The 18749-nt window shown below is 49.9% G+C and overlaps 1 protein-coding gene across 7 annotated transcripts in view; it reads left to right on the top strand.

The window, feature by feature from the left end:
• Positions 1-18749, top strand: part of RNF220 (ring finger protein 220) — a 214004-nt gene that overhangs the window by 144729 nt on the left and 50526 nt on the right. For 6 of the 7 annotated variants that reach the window (XM_027683047.1, XM_027683043.1, XM_027683044.1 and 3 more), the window contains exons 4-5: positions 8218-8313; positions 12496-12538. In XM_027683047.1, the coding sequence (XP_027538848.1) occupies positions 8218-8313; positions 12496-12538 (139 nt within the window). Of the gene's footprint in view, positions 1-8217; positions 8314-12183; positions 12346-12495; positions 12539-18749 lie in introns of those variants that run through there. The other variant, XM_027683049.1, reaches the window with a different exon arrangement.

Genomic DNA, 18749 nt, shown 5'->3' with positions numbered 1-18749 from the left:
GCAAACACAGTGAGTGACTGACAGAGACCAGATAAAGAAGAAGGTCCATCTCGCGGCAGGGCCGGGCTTTTGAAGTTTCCATTGACAAAGAATCCCATTTGCCTTGAGCGGGGGGATTAAACTGGGACTGGAGCGTCGTTCTATGTAAAAGAGATCAATCGTCCCCTGTCACCACATGGATCTTTTCCCTTTGCCCGTCACGTCTGGGGCTAAGAACATTAACTTCAAGAAGCCAGGAGAGCAGGGAGGGAGAGGGTGAAATCAGGAAATCTTTCATTCCCTTCTCAGAGAGCTTGAAAGCCTCTCGGCCCAGGAGGATTCATTATTTCTAGGTGGCTTTTGTTAGGAGACAAGTCCTGTGTGGCATGGGAAGGCACAGTGCTGTCACCTTCACCTGAGTTTGGTATTAAAGACTCCTTTGTACCCAGGTGGGATTGAGGAGGAGGGTGGTGGGGAGATGAAGGCTGCTCTTTCCCTTTGTGCCCGCTTTATGTTTACAACGTGAGATGCAAGCAGCCCATCAAGATGTGAAGTCCTTCTGCGAAAGTCCTGCTGGGGACAAAACCAGGCCTCTGGGCCACCCTTAACAGGGGTCCAGGCAGTGGGATGAAGGACAGACCCCCAGGGTGAGCTTGGAGACCATGTCCAGGCACCCAGGCATCATTGGAGGTCTAGCAGGCACCACCTGGGAAGAGCTGGGACCTGTACCATGTCCGACTTCCTACCCTGGGCACTGGTAGAAGGGGTTGAGAGGACCATGGGGACTGCTACAATGTTTCCTGGCCATTCCTTCTCCTGATGCCAACACAAGGGGCAGCACCTCCAGCAGCTCAGCAATGGGAGAGGGGGCTGCACCTTCCCATCCCTCAGGAGCATCACCTGGCAAAACAAACAGGGGCAGGCTGGTTTCACTCAGAGACATGGGAACTGGGACAGGGTGCAGGCTGGCAACTACTTTTGTGGTCACCAGTGGCTTTGAGTCCACTTTAGGGCTCATGTAGGACCTTTGCTTATAGCACCACTACCATCACTAGTTCTGTGCTGGCCTAAGGATCTTCCTGGGGTGCAGCTGGGGCAGGGGATTTAACCTCCCCATGGTCTGTCTCCTGGCTTGGCTCCCATCCCTTCCCCACAGTTGCCCCAGCAAATGCCTCTCCTGGCAATAAAAGCCCAGATGTAAATGTATGTTCCTCGCTCACTGCTCCCCTGCCCCTGAAGAGCTGTCACTCACTGCGCCGGGTCAATTTTCATGGCAATATGTCAAAGAAAATCCAATCACTCAACATGGGATGTGATGAATGCAGGATTATTGTATCAGATTCTTCTATTATCGGAGCCGACTGAGGCAGTGACGGTCAAGCGAGGGCTGCGAGCTGGGGGGCACCAGCCAGCACGTCTGCTTGGTGCCCAGGCTCCCTCTCTGCAAAGGCAGCTCAGGGGGCAGTGCTGAGCACCAAGTTCTTCAGCACTCAGGATCCTTGTTTGCTATTAGAGACCAAGCCCAGTCGATGGTGATATGCCAGTGTGGACAAGACACTTGGACAAGCAGATTGTCACTCAGGAGGACACTTTCTGAAGGTTTGTCCAAGCCAGCTATGCCCCAGACCTCTGTGAGCCCAGAGCTTCCCTGAAGCACTCCCCAGCATGGCCAGAGGCTGGGTCTCAGGCAGAGCAGGCGGCAGGGATGTGTTCCAGAGGCACATGGACAACACCACAGGCTCTGTTCGGACTGGTTGCCCAGGGGTCTGTCTGTAGCTGTCAGCAGCGTGCAGTTCCCCTGGGCATCATTCCTGGACTTCACACTCTCCCCTTGCCTTTCCCCTCTTGCCTTGGCTGCCTCTTGCAAGCTGTTGTGCAGGAGAGGAGCACACATTGTGTTGAACCCATTCTGATGAGGTGTCAGACCAGCTGTTCCCACTCTTCCTTGAGCAGCTGGTGGGAATTTTGAGAGTCAGCATCCCCAGGTCCTCCCAGCTACCTAAGAGCACTTCTTCACTACTGCCCATGTGGCCTGTGGCTCTCCCTCCGTGGGCTGTTGTCCAGGTGGGGTATCATCACTGCCCAGAAAGATCTCAGTCCCTAAATTTCAGGGTATTAACTGCAGACTGTTACCTGTCACCTAACAGGTAAACTTACATCCCCTGTGGAAGTGCTGATACTAACCACTGAAAGGGAAGAGACTGGCCTCCATGAAGCATCCCAACTCCTGTGGCGAGTTTAGTACTCGTTTCCCACTGCTGCTTCCTAATACATGGCTGCAAATTGCCTTTCCCACTAACAGTCCAGCCCGTGCCCTGGCTCTTGCTGAAAACAAACACTGACGTGAGTGGCCACGAACAAAATCCGTCTCATGCGCCCAGCAGATGCTTGTGGCTGGTTTGTTTAGGTGTGCACCCAGCTCCACGGAGGGTGCCTGCAGGCAGGTGGCCAGCACACTGCTCCCAGACCTCCGGCAGAGCTGGGAAGCAAGCCACAGTGCCAGAGCCCTTTGATTCCCCCACCCACCCCCGTGATTTTACAGCTTCAACGAGCAGTTTGAGAGAGAATTACAGCATCTAGTGGGAAATTTGACCACTAAAGCCCTCCAAGGAGAAAGTGCTTCGAAGCAAGCAAGATTTGGAGCCTTAAACCTTGACAGAATGTCTGTATTAAGCCCTTCCCAGCTGCCTCACTCGAGATGAAATTTCTAGCACAATCATTTAACTTCTCCATATCACATCTGGTGGTAGGAACTGAAAATGGGTGTCAGGGCCCCAGGGTTTTAACTCCTTCTCCTGTGTCACTGACACACTGGAGAGGTTGGAGAAGTCATTCACCGTATCTGTGTCCCCTCCCTCTGTAACTGTGATTTACAAGGAAAGATTAGAAAGCTAAATCTGGGTACTGTGGCAAAGCTGTGGCCAAGCCAGGGATATGAGAACAACCCATAGATACACAGAGGAGAGGAAATTACGTAGGATGAGTGTTGGCTGGCCAAGCTCCCTGCCATTTTGGGGTGATGAATACCAGAGTCACTCCAAAAACAAATCTCTGCCAGGTTTTATTCTATAAAGCAAATTACCCCATGAACAAACAAAGCCCCTCACTCCCCTTGGGCCAAACAGCTGTACCCTTACATTAGGCTGGGGGAAACCACTGCATTCGGCAGAAGAAGCAGAGAGGGATGTGGTTGTAGAGGGGAGCAGAACAGGCTGGCAGACCCTGACAGACTTCGCCCAGACCACTTTCCCCTTCCGTCTCCGGAGTGCTGATGGGCAGTTCTGCTGGAACCGTGTAGCTGGTGTCTCGTCCAAAAGGACCCAGAGCTCCATTACAATCCCAGATGTCACTGTAACATGCACAGAAATAAATTAGTAGCTCACATTTCTAAAAGCTTGTTCTGCTTGCAAACCACTGGAATCTTTCAGCGAAGGCCAAAAGCTGCTGATACTATTATTTCTGTTCCCTTTTCACACCCTTCTCACATTTAAGCCTTTCATTCCTAGCTCCATCCCACCTTTATCTCTGCCAGCTAAAAGCCACTAGATAATTTTACCTCTAACTTTCCCGGTAGCAAATGTGGACCCTCCAAAAGCTTCTATGAAACTCAGCTCTAATAGCAGCATCTTTGTGTCGGGGATCCTCCAGCAATAACATAAAAAATGGCTGGCAGAGTTAAGGGAGAAAATCGCAGCAAGGCCTGGTATCACTCATTGCTTTCGGGTTACAGTTCCCAAGTGATAACAGCTATTAGCAACACTTTGACGGCTTCCCTACCGTGGAGGGGAGGGCAGGAGACAGAAAACATGTCAAGCCATCACCTCCATGTTAAGTGATAAGTACCTATTTAGACGGCAGAGTTAAAGCTGAATGCATCAAGCAGGGAACACTTTGTGCCAAAAAAAAAAAAAATTTAAAAAGGCCATATAGATACATAAAAAGCAGGGTTAGGGTATTTGTTCTGCTGACAGCAGCCGTGATGGATTGTTTAAGAAAAATAGACTCCTTGTGTTTTTCCAGGGCTATCAGAAAGCAGGAGTCCGGCACTTTAATACTCTCAAATGACTGGCCTTGAGAGGCAGCAGAATGTCAGAGCCACCGGCTGGGCTCTCCCAGCGCTGACACCTGCCCCGGCCGCCCGCCGGAGGCAGCGCTTAGGGCTGGGGGCGGCGTGTGCCGGCAATTTCCATCCATTTCCTCGGGCTGGCGGCTGCACCCTGACACCCGTCCCCTCCCCTCGTGCTGCCCCCGGCCCACGCCTGGAGCGCCCGTGGGTCAGGAGCCGGTGTCGCGCTGGCACGTGTGTCCTCGCTGACATTGCCTCGGAGCTGCCCACGGCTCCTCCACCCCAGCAGGGAAGAGCAGGTCTGGGGATCAGTGGCCTGGGATGACAGCAGCTGGCACACACCGGCTGCATGATGCACATTCGACTCATACCAAACCTGCCCCTGTGTATATATACACTTAAACCGCGTGTTGTTCCTAATGGCAGTGAGCTGCTCAAACACTCGCAGACACTGCAGCCCGTCGCCCAGAATTGCAGAGTCCATGGAGCGTGTTGAGAGCAGCCAAGGTGTGAGCCTTGCCGTGTGAGCAAGGCTCATGTGGTCCCTGCTTCCTGCCGGGAACCGTGGACACAAGCAGGTAAAGCCATACATCCAGATGTCTCTCTTCTCCCTGGCACAGCACAGCTGTGCTTCCAAGGGGTGGGAAGGAATCACTGAGCACGGCCATGGCTGCCCAGCATGGCAGGAGGGGCAGGGGGAAGGAGAGAGTACAGGGCTCGGACAAGATTGATGGCCTCGTTGCCATTAAGAAAAAAATTAGCCGGTGGCGGCTATCATATTAAAGGGTGAAGAAGCCGTGAATTATTTTCTTAAAGATCTTATCACTTACAATGATAATTTTACCTTCCAAAAGGCCACTTTTAATGAGGCAAGCCAGGCAAAAAGTCATGATTTAATGCCAGATTTTTTTTTCCAAACACATTTTACTGCTTTTTTGTCCATGTTTAAAAAGCGCCGGTGACCTTTTTTTATTTAGCTTGCCCCAGGTGTAATGCTCAGGCTGATCCTCTCAGGGTTTATAACCTCCACAGAGAGTGCCTCTACCCAATGGAGAGATGATTTAAAGAGGAGGGAGAAATATGAGGCTGCACCATCGCTCGCATGAGGCCCTTGCTCTGCCTTTGATGGTGGGAGCTGTGGTTTGACAGTGGAGGGGAGACCAGCGAGAGAGGAGGGTGCTGTCACCCCAGTATCCTCACTCAGGCACACCCTGAAGGGGAGCTGGGATGTACTGGCAGTCAGGCAGAGACAAGCTGGCTGGTGGCCTTTCCCCAAGCGAAAAGGAACATCTCAGCATCAAGGCTTGTTCCCACCGTGCCGAAGCGGCTGGTCCCCAAGTTAGGAGCATCTCCACAGAGCCGTACAGCAGACTGCCTGTCTGCACACAGAGCACCCAGAGCCATGGTTTTGGGGTGGGATGCCAGAATTTGGGTCTACCCTGCAGCCTGAGGGCTGAGAGAGCGCATGTAAAGCTACGTTTTTCCTCCACAGCCATCTTCCCAGAATCTGGTTGAGAGAGGAATGGGAATTGCTGCCTTTTTTCTGCTTGCCTGAATCCGGCTGGGAATGAGCAGAATGGGTGCAGGGGACAGCAAATCCTTAGCTTGGCGTGCTGTGGTCAGGCATCCTCACCACTTAGCCATTGGAAAACAGCCTCAACGTGACAATTGGGATAAAAGAGGCCAAAATTGGGATGGCAGAGAGGCCTAATGTAAGATTGAAAGTCACCCTGATGGCGAGTGCCTTTTCTAATCCCTTAGTCTCTGAGCCTGCATCCCTGCCTGCCCCCATGGCTGCCTGAGAGGCAAAGTGTGGCACAGCTCACGGAAATGAGAAAAACAAATGAAGTCAAGTTTCCTAAGAGTGAAGGGGAAGTGTGACTTGGCATCTCTAACGCTGTGTTTAACATGCCGGCGAGGTATTTAGAATTGAAGTGCTTGCACACAATTTAAAAATAGACAGTTTATTAATCTAAACTGCAAGTGTATGTAGAAGAGGCCTTGAGATTGACATCTTTGGGATTAGTTTAGCCCTGCGTTTTTCCAGAGGTCATTGCCATGGTGCTCAGGAGGTTTGTGGAATAAATGGGGCCGGCATTCTTCCCGGGACCACACGCTAAAAACTAATACATAACGTTTAATTTACTGTCTCCATAGCTAGCCCAACCATTTTTCACATAATAATATTGAATTAGAGCTACCAGAAGCTGAGGGGGGAGCTGGAGGCGGGGAGGGTTTGTCTGTCTGTCGTCAAGGAATGGGGAGATGGGTATTTTTTCCCCTTCTCCAGAATACATTGGGAAACAAAACAGATTTAACCCTCCCAGCTCCAGGGTGCTTGGCTTATTAGAGGAGGGGAAGGGCATTAACATTGCTGCAGTCAGGGCTGTTGTTCTGAGTCACAGCTGAAGGCTTTGAGCCCCATCCCTCCCTTTGATAGGACATGTGTAATCCTGCTTCTTCAAAAATGGTCCTCATTCTCTATTTAGAAAATAGAGAAACTGCACAACAGCAGGAGCTTGGGGGCTGCACTCTGCAGAAATTCTACAGTGGGCTTCTCCAGAAATAAGTGAGCTGTTCACCAAAATCCATCAGCTGTTGTGTTCAGCCAGCACATGAAGCCAGAGGGCCCCCCTGCTCTGCCTGTCTGTGCCCTGGGAAGCGGGGGTTGGTCTCTTGAGGCAGCCCTTACTGGGTACCCCTAGCCCTGTGGGCTTCCACTGGCCCCTCCCAGCACCTGGCATCCCTGGGCTGAGCTGAGGAGTGAGCCAGCCCCAAGATGTGGTCAGCACAGCCCTCAGTTGGCAGAAGGGATTGTGCCTGAGGAGATAACAAAGCACCCCAGCAGGCAATTCCTCTGTGACCCCTTTCAGGACATCACACCTCTCCACAGCTGGTAGAACCATGCTTTATGGCAGAGGTCTGCAGTGCACACCAGGACATGACTCTTACCCTCATGACTCTTGCAGTGCTGACAGCTCATACCCGTGGGGTTGAACCCAGCATCCCAAATCCCGCTCCTCCACCTCCATCCCAAGCCTGCCTTCCCTCCATGTCCGTGCCAACTGCACTGCTGTGCTTTTCTCACCGGAGAGCTGTCCAAGCCTGGGGGATTGCATCCTGCTGACTGAACCAATTTGTATGCTGAGTCATTTTTCCACTTGCTCATATCTTTCCAAAAAATGCACATTTTTTCACATTTCATTTCAGCCCAGAGGCAAATGTTTCTGGAATACTTCCCTTTCTCTAAGGTATTATGCTTTTTAATAATGTTGTCACCACACTTGACCTGTCCAATTCAGATGATATCTACACTTCCCTTCACAAACACACACATCTCCGAGCAGTCATTTATTGTCAAATCTTGCCAGCTGATTCTCAGAAACAAACATCTGGAGAGCTGCATTTCCAGTGTACATTTTTTCACAATGTATTGGGCTATATTTAGCCTGGTTTAGCTAATTTATAATTTAAATTAGAATTTTAAATTGCTTTTTTCCCTCAAACTATTCTAATAATAAAGTTCACTTGCAGCTCAGTGTACATTTCTTTAGATGCTGTCAAACTCCCACGGTAATTTTCCTGCTAGAGTTCACTGTGTGTAGAATTTAGACTTACCTACTATTGACTTGAAGTTTATCAGTGATTTCTTAGGTCTCAAATATCACTGAGCTTTTTAACCTTCTAAAAGGCCCTTTTTTTTTTTCCTGTGCTACTTATTAAAATAAATAGCATCATTACTGAAGGAAAGGGTAGTTGCACTGCAAAGGTGCTGAGAGCTTTAGTGTAGTTTACAAAGCCATTGAGAGATTTAGTGGCACTTAAAAGGGGTGGACAAGGACATGGAAGCACTGCTCCACCTCATCACGTGAATTTCTGGTGGTGTCCTCATGTATCATTTCCAGCAGGGACTGATTCTGACCCAGTCACCAGACCTGCAAGAAAAATGCCCATCCCATTGTTGCCTGATTCATTTGCACTTTGCTAGACCCAGCAGCCTGGTTCCCTCGTGGGGCAGACTCCACTGGGAAGACCAGAGCCAGCCCCACAGCCCAGGATTCCACCCCAGTGCAGTCCCACAGCCTGGCAGACGCTCTCTGTGGCTTTGAGGACAGCTAAGAGACAGAGAGCTTGGCAATGCTCACAGCATGAATTTCTCCTTTCTCTTGCAGTCAATTTTGTTGTCGGCCTCAATCAAGCGGGAAGGAGATTCTCCGACAGCGTCACCCCACTCCTCAGATGACATCCATCACTCGGACAGATACCAGGTAAGCGGGTGGATGCTGTTGCCGATCTCAGGCAGGGAGCCAGCTCGCCCCAGTGCCCACAGCTCTCTGTGTGAGAGCTCTGCTCTTGGCTGTGCATCACTGCACCAGCTTCCCTGCCTGCAGCATGGGGACATGAGCACTTGGTCCCTCACAGGGCTATGAACGTGTGTTTCTGTCTGCAGAGTCATCCCAGCTCCAGCTTGAAACCACAGCTGTACAAAACCGTCTACATAGAGGTTTCTGTTACATTATATTTATCATTTCAGTAATTTCCCTGGCTATGTTTATCATTACCCACCCCATGCCATTGAGAAACTTTCAGAGAAGTGACTTTTTTTTTTGTAAAAGAGTGAATGATGTCAGTCTGCAGCAGGCCAAAGTTCTCCATTTCACTGGTGTGCCACTGCCCAGCAAACTGATTCATGACTTGCATCCAGAACAATGGTTTTGGATCATCCACAGCCATGCCACCTTGTTTTATAAAACACTCTGCCCAGAGGAGCAGCAGGTCCTGACTTGTGATGAAACTAATAAAAATTGAGGGAGATGGAGCAAGAAAAGAAGAGAAAGGCAGCAGCACAAGTACACCTTGGCTGGTTGTAAGTCTGTCTGTATTTTTGGGGCAGGCTGGTGCACTTGACTCTAACTCGGCTCACATCCAAACTGTTTGGCTGCAATCCTGTGCTCAGCCACTGGCTTCAGTAAGCTCTGAAAGGCAGCAGATAAATTAGTGGAGGTCATCAGCACAGACCCTGCTGTGTGGACAGGCTGGGTGGGCTGAGGCTGTACCAGCGTGACAAACACCCGTCACCCTGCCTCCTGTGTGCTCTGCATACCCATCCCCAGTGCCCAGGGTCAGGCAGGTGGTCACGTCTTCCTGCATCAGCCACTTTGCATGTGCCAAGTCTTTATTTGGCAGAGAGAGGCTGATGACCACTTTTGGGGCTCTTAGCTGAGCAGACCCAGTTACAACAAGTGTTCCTGAAGATAGGTCCTGTTAGTAGCAGATTTGTACATTTGTTACCCGTTATTCCATCATCTGTCCTATTTATTGGTGATATTATCAATTGTGGACCAGATCCTCCATTGTTTGCTACGTATCCCCGTGTGGCTTTCAGTCATAACTTGGTGTCACATCCCAGCCACTTTACCCTCCTGTGAACAATAAGGCCTGGTGCAAAGTAAGAGAAGCAAAACCCCACAGAAGATACAGAAATGCCTGATTCAGGTAATCCTGCTCTCTTTCCTGCCTTGTTTATTAAGGCTCATAAATAAATTACGTTCTTTTCGAAAGGGCATGGAAGAGACTTTTGCCATGGGTCCCTTTGTCGGAGAACACCCCTCCCTTCCTGCTCTGCCAGACATGAGTCTCTGTGAAATTGGTGGCCCCTTGCAGTCCTCTGTTCCTATACACTTTTATTATGTCATTCTGGAGGACAGATATTCTCAGCAGAAGCCCCTCTATGTGCTGAGTCCAGCTACTCTCCAATGTGCTTTAAGTTTGTAAGCGCATTTTATGGAGGGCTGCAGCCCTTAATGCAAATGTGTAATGGGAGTTGTAAGTCTGCACTGCAGGGAGAAAACACCTCTGGGGCCTGATTTTCATTTGTGCTTGTGCTGGCTGTGTTATGCTGTGCTGGCAGTGTCAAGGGACCTCAGGGTGGGTGCCAGGAGTGTGTAAAGCCTCAATGTAATCCTTAATAAAGCCACAATATGAATGAGTATTCAGTCTGCCTGGCTTACCAAGAGAAATACCCAGGAAGCAGAGCAGAAGACTCTCACGGTGGTGACTTTAAAGGCTGCAAAATTTCGCTTCCTATATGTAGAGGTGTGCTGGAATTATGAATGTCCCCTGTGTTATTTGTGATCTAATTGAGATTATACAGCATATTAGTAACATGCTAGAACGTGAGTTGTGGGCGTTTAGGTTTTCAGAATTCCTGCGGCTCCATTTTTTTTTAGTCTTCGTGCTTATATGCCATGGGGATATTTAGGGAAGAAGGGGATTTACAAATAGGAGTGCTACAGGAACACGGGCTTGCAGAGCACTTGGGCTGCTTGCATTGCTCCCCGTGTGGAGAGGGAGCTGCAGTGGAGGCAGTGGGGTGGCTCCTGGATGGCAGGAGGGGGGATCCTCTTGGTTCCTCTGTGCCAAGCCTGGCTGCTGGAGTTTGGTACATGGACACTGATTGGACCGAGGTGGTGGTGGCCGATGCAGTGCAGGACCTTGTGATTTGGTCCATAGTGGCTGCTCCTCCTAAATACAGTATGTTCTGTCAGACAGGGCTTTTCCTGCCCTGCGAGTAAAAATAAAGCCATTTTAGAAGTATTTATATAAAACCCTGAATCCCCAATGGAAAAATCAACAGCAGATTACAAGCAATACATCATACTTGCGAAGATGACATTGCAGGCTTGGAGGGAGACCCCCTTGCCTGGGTCAGCTGAACCCACAGGATATTTGTGGCTGAATAACAAGTGTAGCACAACTGAAAGCCTAAAATCCTTGTCCAGGGAAGGCTCATCTCCCTTGCCCCAGCTCAGCAGCGAGCGTGACTCCTGAAAGACAGCTCAATACATTAACAGGGTAAAACCAACCGGCAGCTTTGGATTTGTGAGTGCGTGCGTGTATGAAAATCCGACTGTGAGTTCCGTGGGAAGGCAGAGCTGGGATGTAGAACGTGGGTCAGGGCTGGGTGAAGATCACCAGCCAGCACTCGACCTGGCTGGCTGCCCATCAGCTCCTGGGACAGAGAAACATATCGGGGGGTTTTATTTTCCATCTGAAGAGGGAGCAGCAAATTGTCAGGTGCCAGAGCAGAGACCCGAAACAGAGGTTTGATTCCAAGAAGCAAAGTCTGGGAAGTGTTCAGAGTGGGGGAACAGATGGGATCTGTGTGTGTAGGAGCCTCTGCTGCCCAATTTGTAGCCCTCACCTCTGTCCCAACCACAGGCTCATCTGCTGGGCCCATCTCCCACCACAGCTGTGGGACAGATGAGGGAGAAAAATCCACAAGACAAGTTTGGCCGCTGAGGTTTGCTGAAAAGGGAAGGAAAAGAGTGAGGAGAGGCTGGAAAGCAGGGGTGAGGCGGCAGCACTCTGCCTGTGCCTCCGCAGCAGTGGGGAGGGCAGGCAGGGTTCAGAGCCCTGGACCTGAGGTGGGCGCCCAGCCTGGCCCTGGCAGACCCATCCGGTGTCTGTGTCCAGCTGCGCTGAGCCTGTGGGATGGCTGGGAAGGACAAGGCTCTGCTTCCCAGGGCTCTGCTCCCACAGCCAGGGCAGGGGCTGGGAGCAGCCCTGGGCTCCATGGCAGGGCTGGGCAGGAGCCAGTGGGCACGCATTGGCTGTGAGCCTTTGGGTCTTGTTACACCTTGAGCCCCAATTGGCCAAGAGCTCTTGGGCCCCCAGGCCCTGATTGGGCAGGGAAAGTTGGCGAGTGTTGCCCCTGGTGCCTGATTGGCCAATGCCTTTGGGTTACAGTTGGGGCCAAGGCTCTGATTGGCCAGTGATGTTGGGCCTGAAGGGCGCTCAATCCCTATTGGACAAGGGAAGCTGCTTCTAAGTTGCTCCCAGGATCTGATTGGCCAATGGCCCCTGGCCGCCACCTGCCCGCAGGCTCTGATTAGTCATGACCCTTTGGGCTCCAGTGACTTCTGATTCCTGATTGGCCAGGTACCCAGGGGCCCAGTCACCCCCGATTCTTGATTGGCCAGGCCTCCCTGTGTTCCAGTAACCCCTGGTTGCTGATTGGCCAGTCCCCCGGGTCCCGGCCGTCCCGGGGCTCTGATTGGCCGGGCTCGCCAGGCGCTGCCGCCCCCTGTCGGTTGCCATGGGAACTGCCGCGTGAACTCTCACCCGCGCGCGGCGAGTCACATGACCGGGGCCAACATGGCGGCGGCCGCCGGGGGCTGAGCGGCGGCGCCCGCCGGGCCGCGCCGCATCCACCCGCATCCCGGGCCCGCCGCCCGCCCGCGGCGCCCGCGGCTATGCAGAGCGGCAGGAGGGGGCCCGGCGGCGGGGGCCGGGAAGAGGTGGGTGCTGAGGGGGAGCGGAGGCCCGCGGCCGGTGCGTTGTCCCGGGGATGCGCGGGGCGGGGGTGGGCCGGGCCTTGTGTACGGACGGGGGGCGAGTTGTTTACACCCGGGCCTTGACGCTTCTCCGCTTTTGTGTCCCCTCTGCAGACCTTCCTGCGGGTGCGAGCGAACCGGCAGACCCGGCTGAACGGTGAGTGCGGCCCCCGCCCCTTCCCCGCCGGGGGAACTTCCCAGAGTTGGGCCGAGTTCTGTGACCCCTCCCCAAGCCCCTCCGCGGGCCAGGAGCCGCCTCCGGCCTCGCCGTGCACACGGGGCGCGGGAGGTGTGCGGGGGAAAGCCCTGCTCCCACCTGGGCTCCCCGGGGAAGTGGCTTCCACCGCCCGGAATAAACCAGGCCCTGGATCCCGTGTTTTCATTCCGGGGCCCGGCTGCTGAGCTCTCACAGCTCACATGGCTGAATCTTGAAGTAAACTTTTAAACCAGCAGCCTGAGCGTCGTCTGACGTCATGGTTTGTTTTCTTTGTGTTTTTTTTTTCTCTCAAACCCACCGATGCTGGTACTAACTTGTATCTGTGTGTGCTCCTAACAGCAAGTAAACGAGTATGTCTAGATGAAAGCATCTTGGTATTTTAAAAAAGCAAATCAGACCTCACTTCATTTCAGAGAGAGGTATCCCATCTCTGTGCTTCTAAATTGGAAAAAGAAAGCTGAAACAAAACTTTTTTTACAGCTGAGGGAGCTGAAACTTTTCTCAAAGTTCAATGGAATCAGAACTTACCATTTAAACAGTAACAACAATCTCTCATCTGGTTTTGTATTGCTTGTAGCTCCTTCACTATGTAACATTTAGTCAGAATTTGGTTGTTCAGGCTATCAGGAGGCTCATTAATCTCGAGTTTCCTGATCTGTTAATTAAAGATAACACCAGTGATGTTGTGCTAATAGAGTTTGTTTAGAAGAAGATATACTTTAACAAAACAACAAAAGGCTTTAGTGTGTGCCAATAGCAAAACGGTTTGCTTGAATTTTAAGTCCTCCACGTTTAGTGCAATCTTAAGCAAACAGAAGCTCCTGACCCAGATCTGTGATAAGTTACACATAAGTGAATTCAGAGCTAGCTTGGGAGTTTTTAAATATCAACCCAGAGGGCCAAAAACCTGTGAACTCTTGCAAGTCTGTTAAGTCGTACAACAAAGAGGTGAGTTGCCTTGCATCAGTTCCAGGTGACTGCTGGCAGGTGTGCTCATGTCTGCACTCTGAGATGAGTGCAATGAGCTGCCAGCACTGGCAGGTGGACACTTTCCTGACACAGAGACTTCAGAGGTGCTGCTCTGTGGTGACTTGTTTTGTGTGACAGAGGTCTCTGGAGTCAGGGATGTCAAGCTCTTCCTTTATCGTTTTTGGATAGCTGGGGCTAAGCTCCCACCTTCCACCTTTTTCCAGGCCAACAATGTGCATTTACCTTATTTTAAATATTTTTAAAAAGTCTGAGCCAGACTTGTGAAATTCTTGGTGTTGTGGAGTCCTTCGCTGCGAACAGAAGCTCTTGATGGCAGCGTGCCCTGCTGAACTGGCTCAGCAGTGCTTTGTGCTTTGGGCTCTAACCCGAAGCAGGGCTGCAGCACAATCTGGGCAGGCTGTGATCTGATCTAGGAACTCCTCTTGGCCCCTATTCTTGGATGTTTCTGTGAGGCTGGGCTCATCTGAAGGAAGGCCAGTAGTTTTGTACGGTGTTTTGCTGGACCTTTTGCTCTTTCTTTACTCTGTACCTTTTGGGGTAGAGTGAGCAAAACTTAGAGCCATGTTCCAAATGAGGACATTGGGTTAACTTACATAATGCCTTGTACACCCTGGCAGTATGAGATGCAGGTGTTAGGAAGCCAGATGCAGAAATTTGGCTGAAGTGCTTTGGGTCCCAGAGGAGGTAAAACTAGACCAGAACTGGTTCCTCCTGACCTTAGCCTTTTGTGACTGATTACTGCTATTCCCAGAACATACCTACAGTGATGATGCCTGGTCCAGTCCTGTGTTGTTAGGTCAGTATTCAGCTGGATGGTTGGGTAGGTTACACTGCTTTATATTTGTACCTCTGAACTCATCCTCCTCATTTGTTTGCACTAAAATAATTCCGTGGTATTTGTAAGTTTTACCACATTACTGTTAGTTGTTGAACATCTCGATATGGAGAACATTGAAGTGCTTTAGGGGGGAAAAAAAAGCTTATTTATCTATATCTTGTGTTTTAATGAGCTTCTAATCAATGACACAACCTTATAGCTTAGTCTATGAAAGTGGTTTCCTTGTCCCAATTACCTCACATAAACAGAAGTTGTGTAGGACTTGTCCAAAGGTAGCTGGCTTTTTGTTTCACATTCTTATTGGCACACTGCAGAAACTTATCAAATGCAGCCTGTCTGTCAGAGAACTATTTAATTTGGTTTTATGTTTTACATGTACTTTTCAATATTGTTGTAACCAGTTTATCTTGGTATCTCCTGTCAAGCTTTTATCAGCTGAGTTATAGAAGCACTTTGGAAACTCCTCCCATAAAAAGGGGCCCACAGTGTTTGCTCTTCTCCCACATAGTCCTTGAACCAAATCTTGGCTGCCCAGGCTGTTTTTACCTGAGTCTTGTTTGGACCTTTATGTGTTCTATGCTGTTGTAGTCATTTGGGAATGTGCAAAAGGAGCTAGGGAAGGAGAAGGTGGAGAGGGAAATGTCTTCTGTGAGCTGCTGCTTGCCTGGCTGCAACATGATTAGGTCCTGATAGTTAAATGGTTCACGTGTACCTGACTGGCCAGAATTTTATTTCTGAAAGTCAAACCTGTGACTTAAATAGAGCTGTAAGTAAGTCAAATGCATTTTCAAGCTCTGGAGCAGGAGATTAATGTTCTGTCTTTTAGGCTGTTGGTTGAGTGTTTGTATCCCAACTTCCCTGTCAGCCTCAGTGAGTTAATCCTGCACCTCTCACCTGTGCTAAACTCACTATCCAGAGATTGTGTCCTTGTGAACCCAGGAGTATGAGGTGGTGATTCCTGATGAACCCATGTGATAAAGAAGGCATTTATTTCATTTGCCTTATTTCCAGTGTTGCCACACTGGAAACTTTAAGCCACCCTGTAAATTGATGCTTATGGAGTTTAGCAGTGCAGAGCAGGTTAAGTAGTCATTCAGTATTAGAGGCACAAAGTTACTGGTTAGTGTATCAGAACATGGATTCAGCAGGTTAAGTATGTGCCAGCCTCAGAGAATAGTGTCAGGTTGAAGGTTGCTGACAATCCTCTCTGTGGAACTTTGGCCATGCAAATCTGAAAGCCCCACTGAGACCCTTTTGTGAATCTGGCCCTTAATGTTCTTTCTCGGGCAGATGAGCAACAAATTGTACCTAAGGTCTGAAACAGATTCCTTCTTGACCATCTGTTTTCTTGCTTTTTCTTATTCTTGAGATGGCTTTTTGTGCTCTGCCATTGCTGCCTTTGTTCCCTTAGATCAAATGCTCTGGATAAGTTGATCATCCACACAAGTTTTTGGTGATCGACCTAACAAAAATAGGTATAACCACTCCTTAAGACTTCTCTGGTAGATTTACAGAGTCCAGGTGCTGGCTCTTGTTCTTGAATATCTTTGAATCAAATTTAGGGCTATTTGCAAAATTGGCATTCTCAGGTGAGTTGGAAAATGGTCCTTACAAAGCTCATTTTGCTCCTTTCCCTGAGAAGCTGATTTCCATTTTGGTGGTGACCCTAAGCCTGTCTTTCTGAACAGACCTCCATGGAGGAGGTCGGTGCACAGTTTATTGTTGAACCACCACCAGCATGTCGTGTGCTTTTGTAGCTGATGGGTGGGGGAGGAATAAAGCTGGATGATTTTCACTGGAAAGGAGACAAAAATGTTTCCACTTAATTTGATTGGCCTGCCATTGCAGGCGCTGCTAATGATGTCTGCATAGGACTCGGGGGACCACTCAAACTGGTGGAGGGAATCATAAGAGATATTCCTAGTAACTTAATCATCTCCTTTGATGCTGCAGTAGAGGTTGGTGCAGTGTCCACTGCTAGATGCTGTGTAAGAGCACTTCTGAGGTAATTAGTGCCCTGTCCTGAAGGTGAATTTTTGCTTGGGGAGGGAGTACCGGCGAAAACTGAAATCCATTAGCTTTTCTCACAGGAAGTTGTGCTGGGCTTGAGAGTAACATGATCTTCAGGCATTAATAAGGTTTAGCCTTGCTGGGGAGAGCCCACTGTGAGAAAAGATCCTCGGACTCTTCTGCCCATAAGGCAGCAGTGGTGGGCTGGCTCCTTCTCTCCACACCTGTGGGAAGGCAGGGGCCAGTGTTCCCTCAGTAGAGGCTTTGTCGAGTGCAGTTTGGCTCCTTCTCTAGTGCAAGCACTCTCTCACCTTGCATAGTCCCATATTAGGGAAGGGAGGAGCAACTCCCTTTGCCAGCACAGCTCCTAAGGTAAGGCAGAGACCATAGGTGAGATCCTGGCTCTTGCAGAGGGTCCCAATTCTTGCTCACCTGCATGAGCTGCTTTCTCATTCATCTGCTGTGGTGACTTAAACTCCCTGGCCTGATGGTTTTGTGTAATCCGAAGGAGAACATGCACTTGCAGCAGGAGCAGTGTGTAGGGTAATGTACATCTGTTAAAAGTGAGGCCTTAGAGGTGGTGGAAGCCCTCTGATGGCCTAATAATAATTATTAATGCTAATAAAAATTAGTGAACTCCTCACCTCCTGGCAGAAGGTTGGAATAATAACTGTGGAGTCTTTGTTCAGTCAGAGGTAAGAATGGGTCAGCCTTGTGCCAAAGCCTCCTTCCCTGAGTTCTGTCCTCTTCGTGCATCCAGTCCTCTGCTGTCTGTATTTTTATCTTCCCGAATTACGAGAGGGAATTGCTTTTTTCTTTTTTTTCTTCCCTGCCTCTCCCATTCTCCTGCGACAGGAGCGGGGAGGGGGAGAGGGATTAGTGAGCTAATTAGAAATGATCGCATCTATCAACACTAATTAACAATCCTGTGGTCTCACTCGCGTGTTCTTTTGAGCTGCTCCCCTTCGGGACAGCGCCACAATCACCCCCTGCCTTTGGGGCCGCTCTGTCGCCGCCGCGCTGATTGGAAGTGATGGCCGGGCTGCGCCTCGTGTCGGGCAGGGACAGCGCTGCTCGCATGTGCTTTCCAGGCGGCGGCGTTCCCCTTCCCTGCCCACAGTCACCAGGGGCACCCTTGGCCTGCGCGGGCAGCAACGCTGCCGCTGCTAATGACCACAGAATGAAAATGGCAGGGGGATTTGTTTTCAACACCTCTTTTCTTTCGGTGGCTTTTTCACTTGTGGCGCTGCGGCTTGAAGGGACGCTTCTCCACGGAGCTGAAGGAGCCAAGAGGGGCTGGCTGCTGGGTCTTGTGTGGAGCTGGAGCAGAGTGAGATTTGTTCCCCGCTCTACACTAACATTTCAACACCAGATTAGGTGCTTGTTCTGGCAAAACGGTCCCAGGAATTTAGCAGTAGAAGACCTAAAACAAGTTTTCTTCCTCGTGTCACTGCTACAGTGCATGAACTGGAAGATGGCAATAAAAAAAGTTAAAAATACTAATAAATTCACCAGGCAGACTGACTTAGCTGAATTGTTTGACCATGGGGAGTCCTACCAGAATAATTAAACTGCTCCTTCCCTTCGTTTCCCCGGTTGAAAACATGATGAGGTGAGAGAAATTTGTGTCTGCAGTTAGGATAGAGAAGGCTTTGTTCCTGTGTTTCTCTCCAGTCAGTTTGCTAGGGAATGGTCAAGTTGTGTCTAATTCCAGCTTTCTTCCTAATTTTGTGCTGGTTCAACAGAGCTAGTGAGGCAAGGAAAGAGCATCCTTAATTTACACAAAAGAGCCATGCTGGAGGATATAGGTATGCACCAAACCAGAACTTCAGAAGTCTCTTGTGCGCTCAAGTACAAAACAGAAAGAGCATGGCTTAACTCTGACTTCAGTAGAGGGTTGGGGAGCTGTCAGTGTGGTGTACCCAACACAAGAGAGGGTTGTGGAGCATCAGCAAATAAAATTTAGACAAACAATGAAGGCTGTGTGTGTTAACTTGAGAGTCTCTGTTGTTCAAAGTGCCGGATATCGAAAACATTCTTGTTTTGGTCTCAAGTTGCTGTCCCTTATTGTAGGAATGTCACATTTGCAGAATCCTTTTCATCGTGTGAGGAGGGGAGATTGAATTTTCAGGGAGTTTTCCCACATCTCTGTCTCAACGAGAAAAAGCAATGCCCAGGGAATAATTTGAAGCTTTCTTAGTGCTGAAGTGTCAGAGAGTATAGGTAGGGCATGATGAATACTCCTAGTTCTGGATTGTGGGAAAGTGTATCCTAACCCAGAGGGTCCTGTGTCCAGGGAAGCCAATGAGAAAG

This window comes from Neopelma chrysocephalum, unplaced genomic scaffold (genome assembly GCF_003984885.1).
Source record: "Neopelma chrysocephalum unplaced genomic scaffold, ASM398488v2 Primary Assembly neopelma1_64, whole genome shotgun sequence".
Lineage (NCBI taxonomy): Eukaryota > Metazoa > Chordata > Aves > Passeriformes > Pipridae > Neopelma > Neopelma chrysocephalum.
The sequence above is the reverse complement of the archived record's forward strand: the minus strand, read 5'-3'. Positions and strand labels throughout refer to the sequence as shown.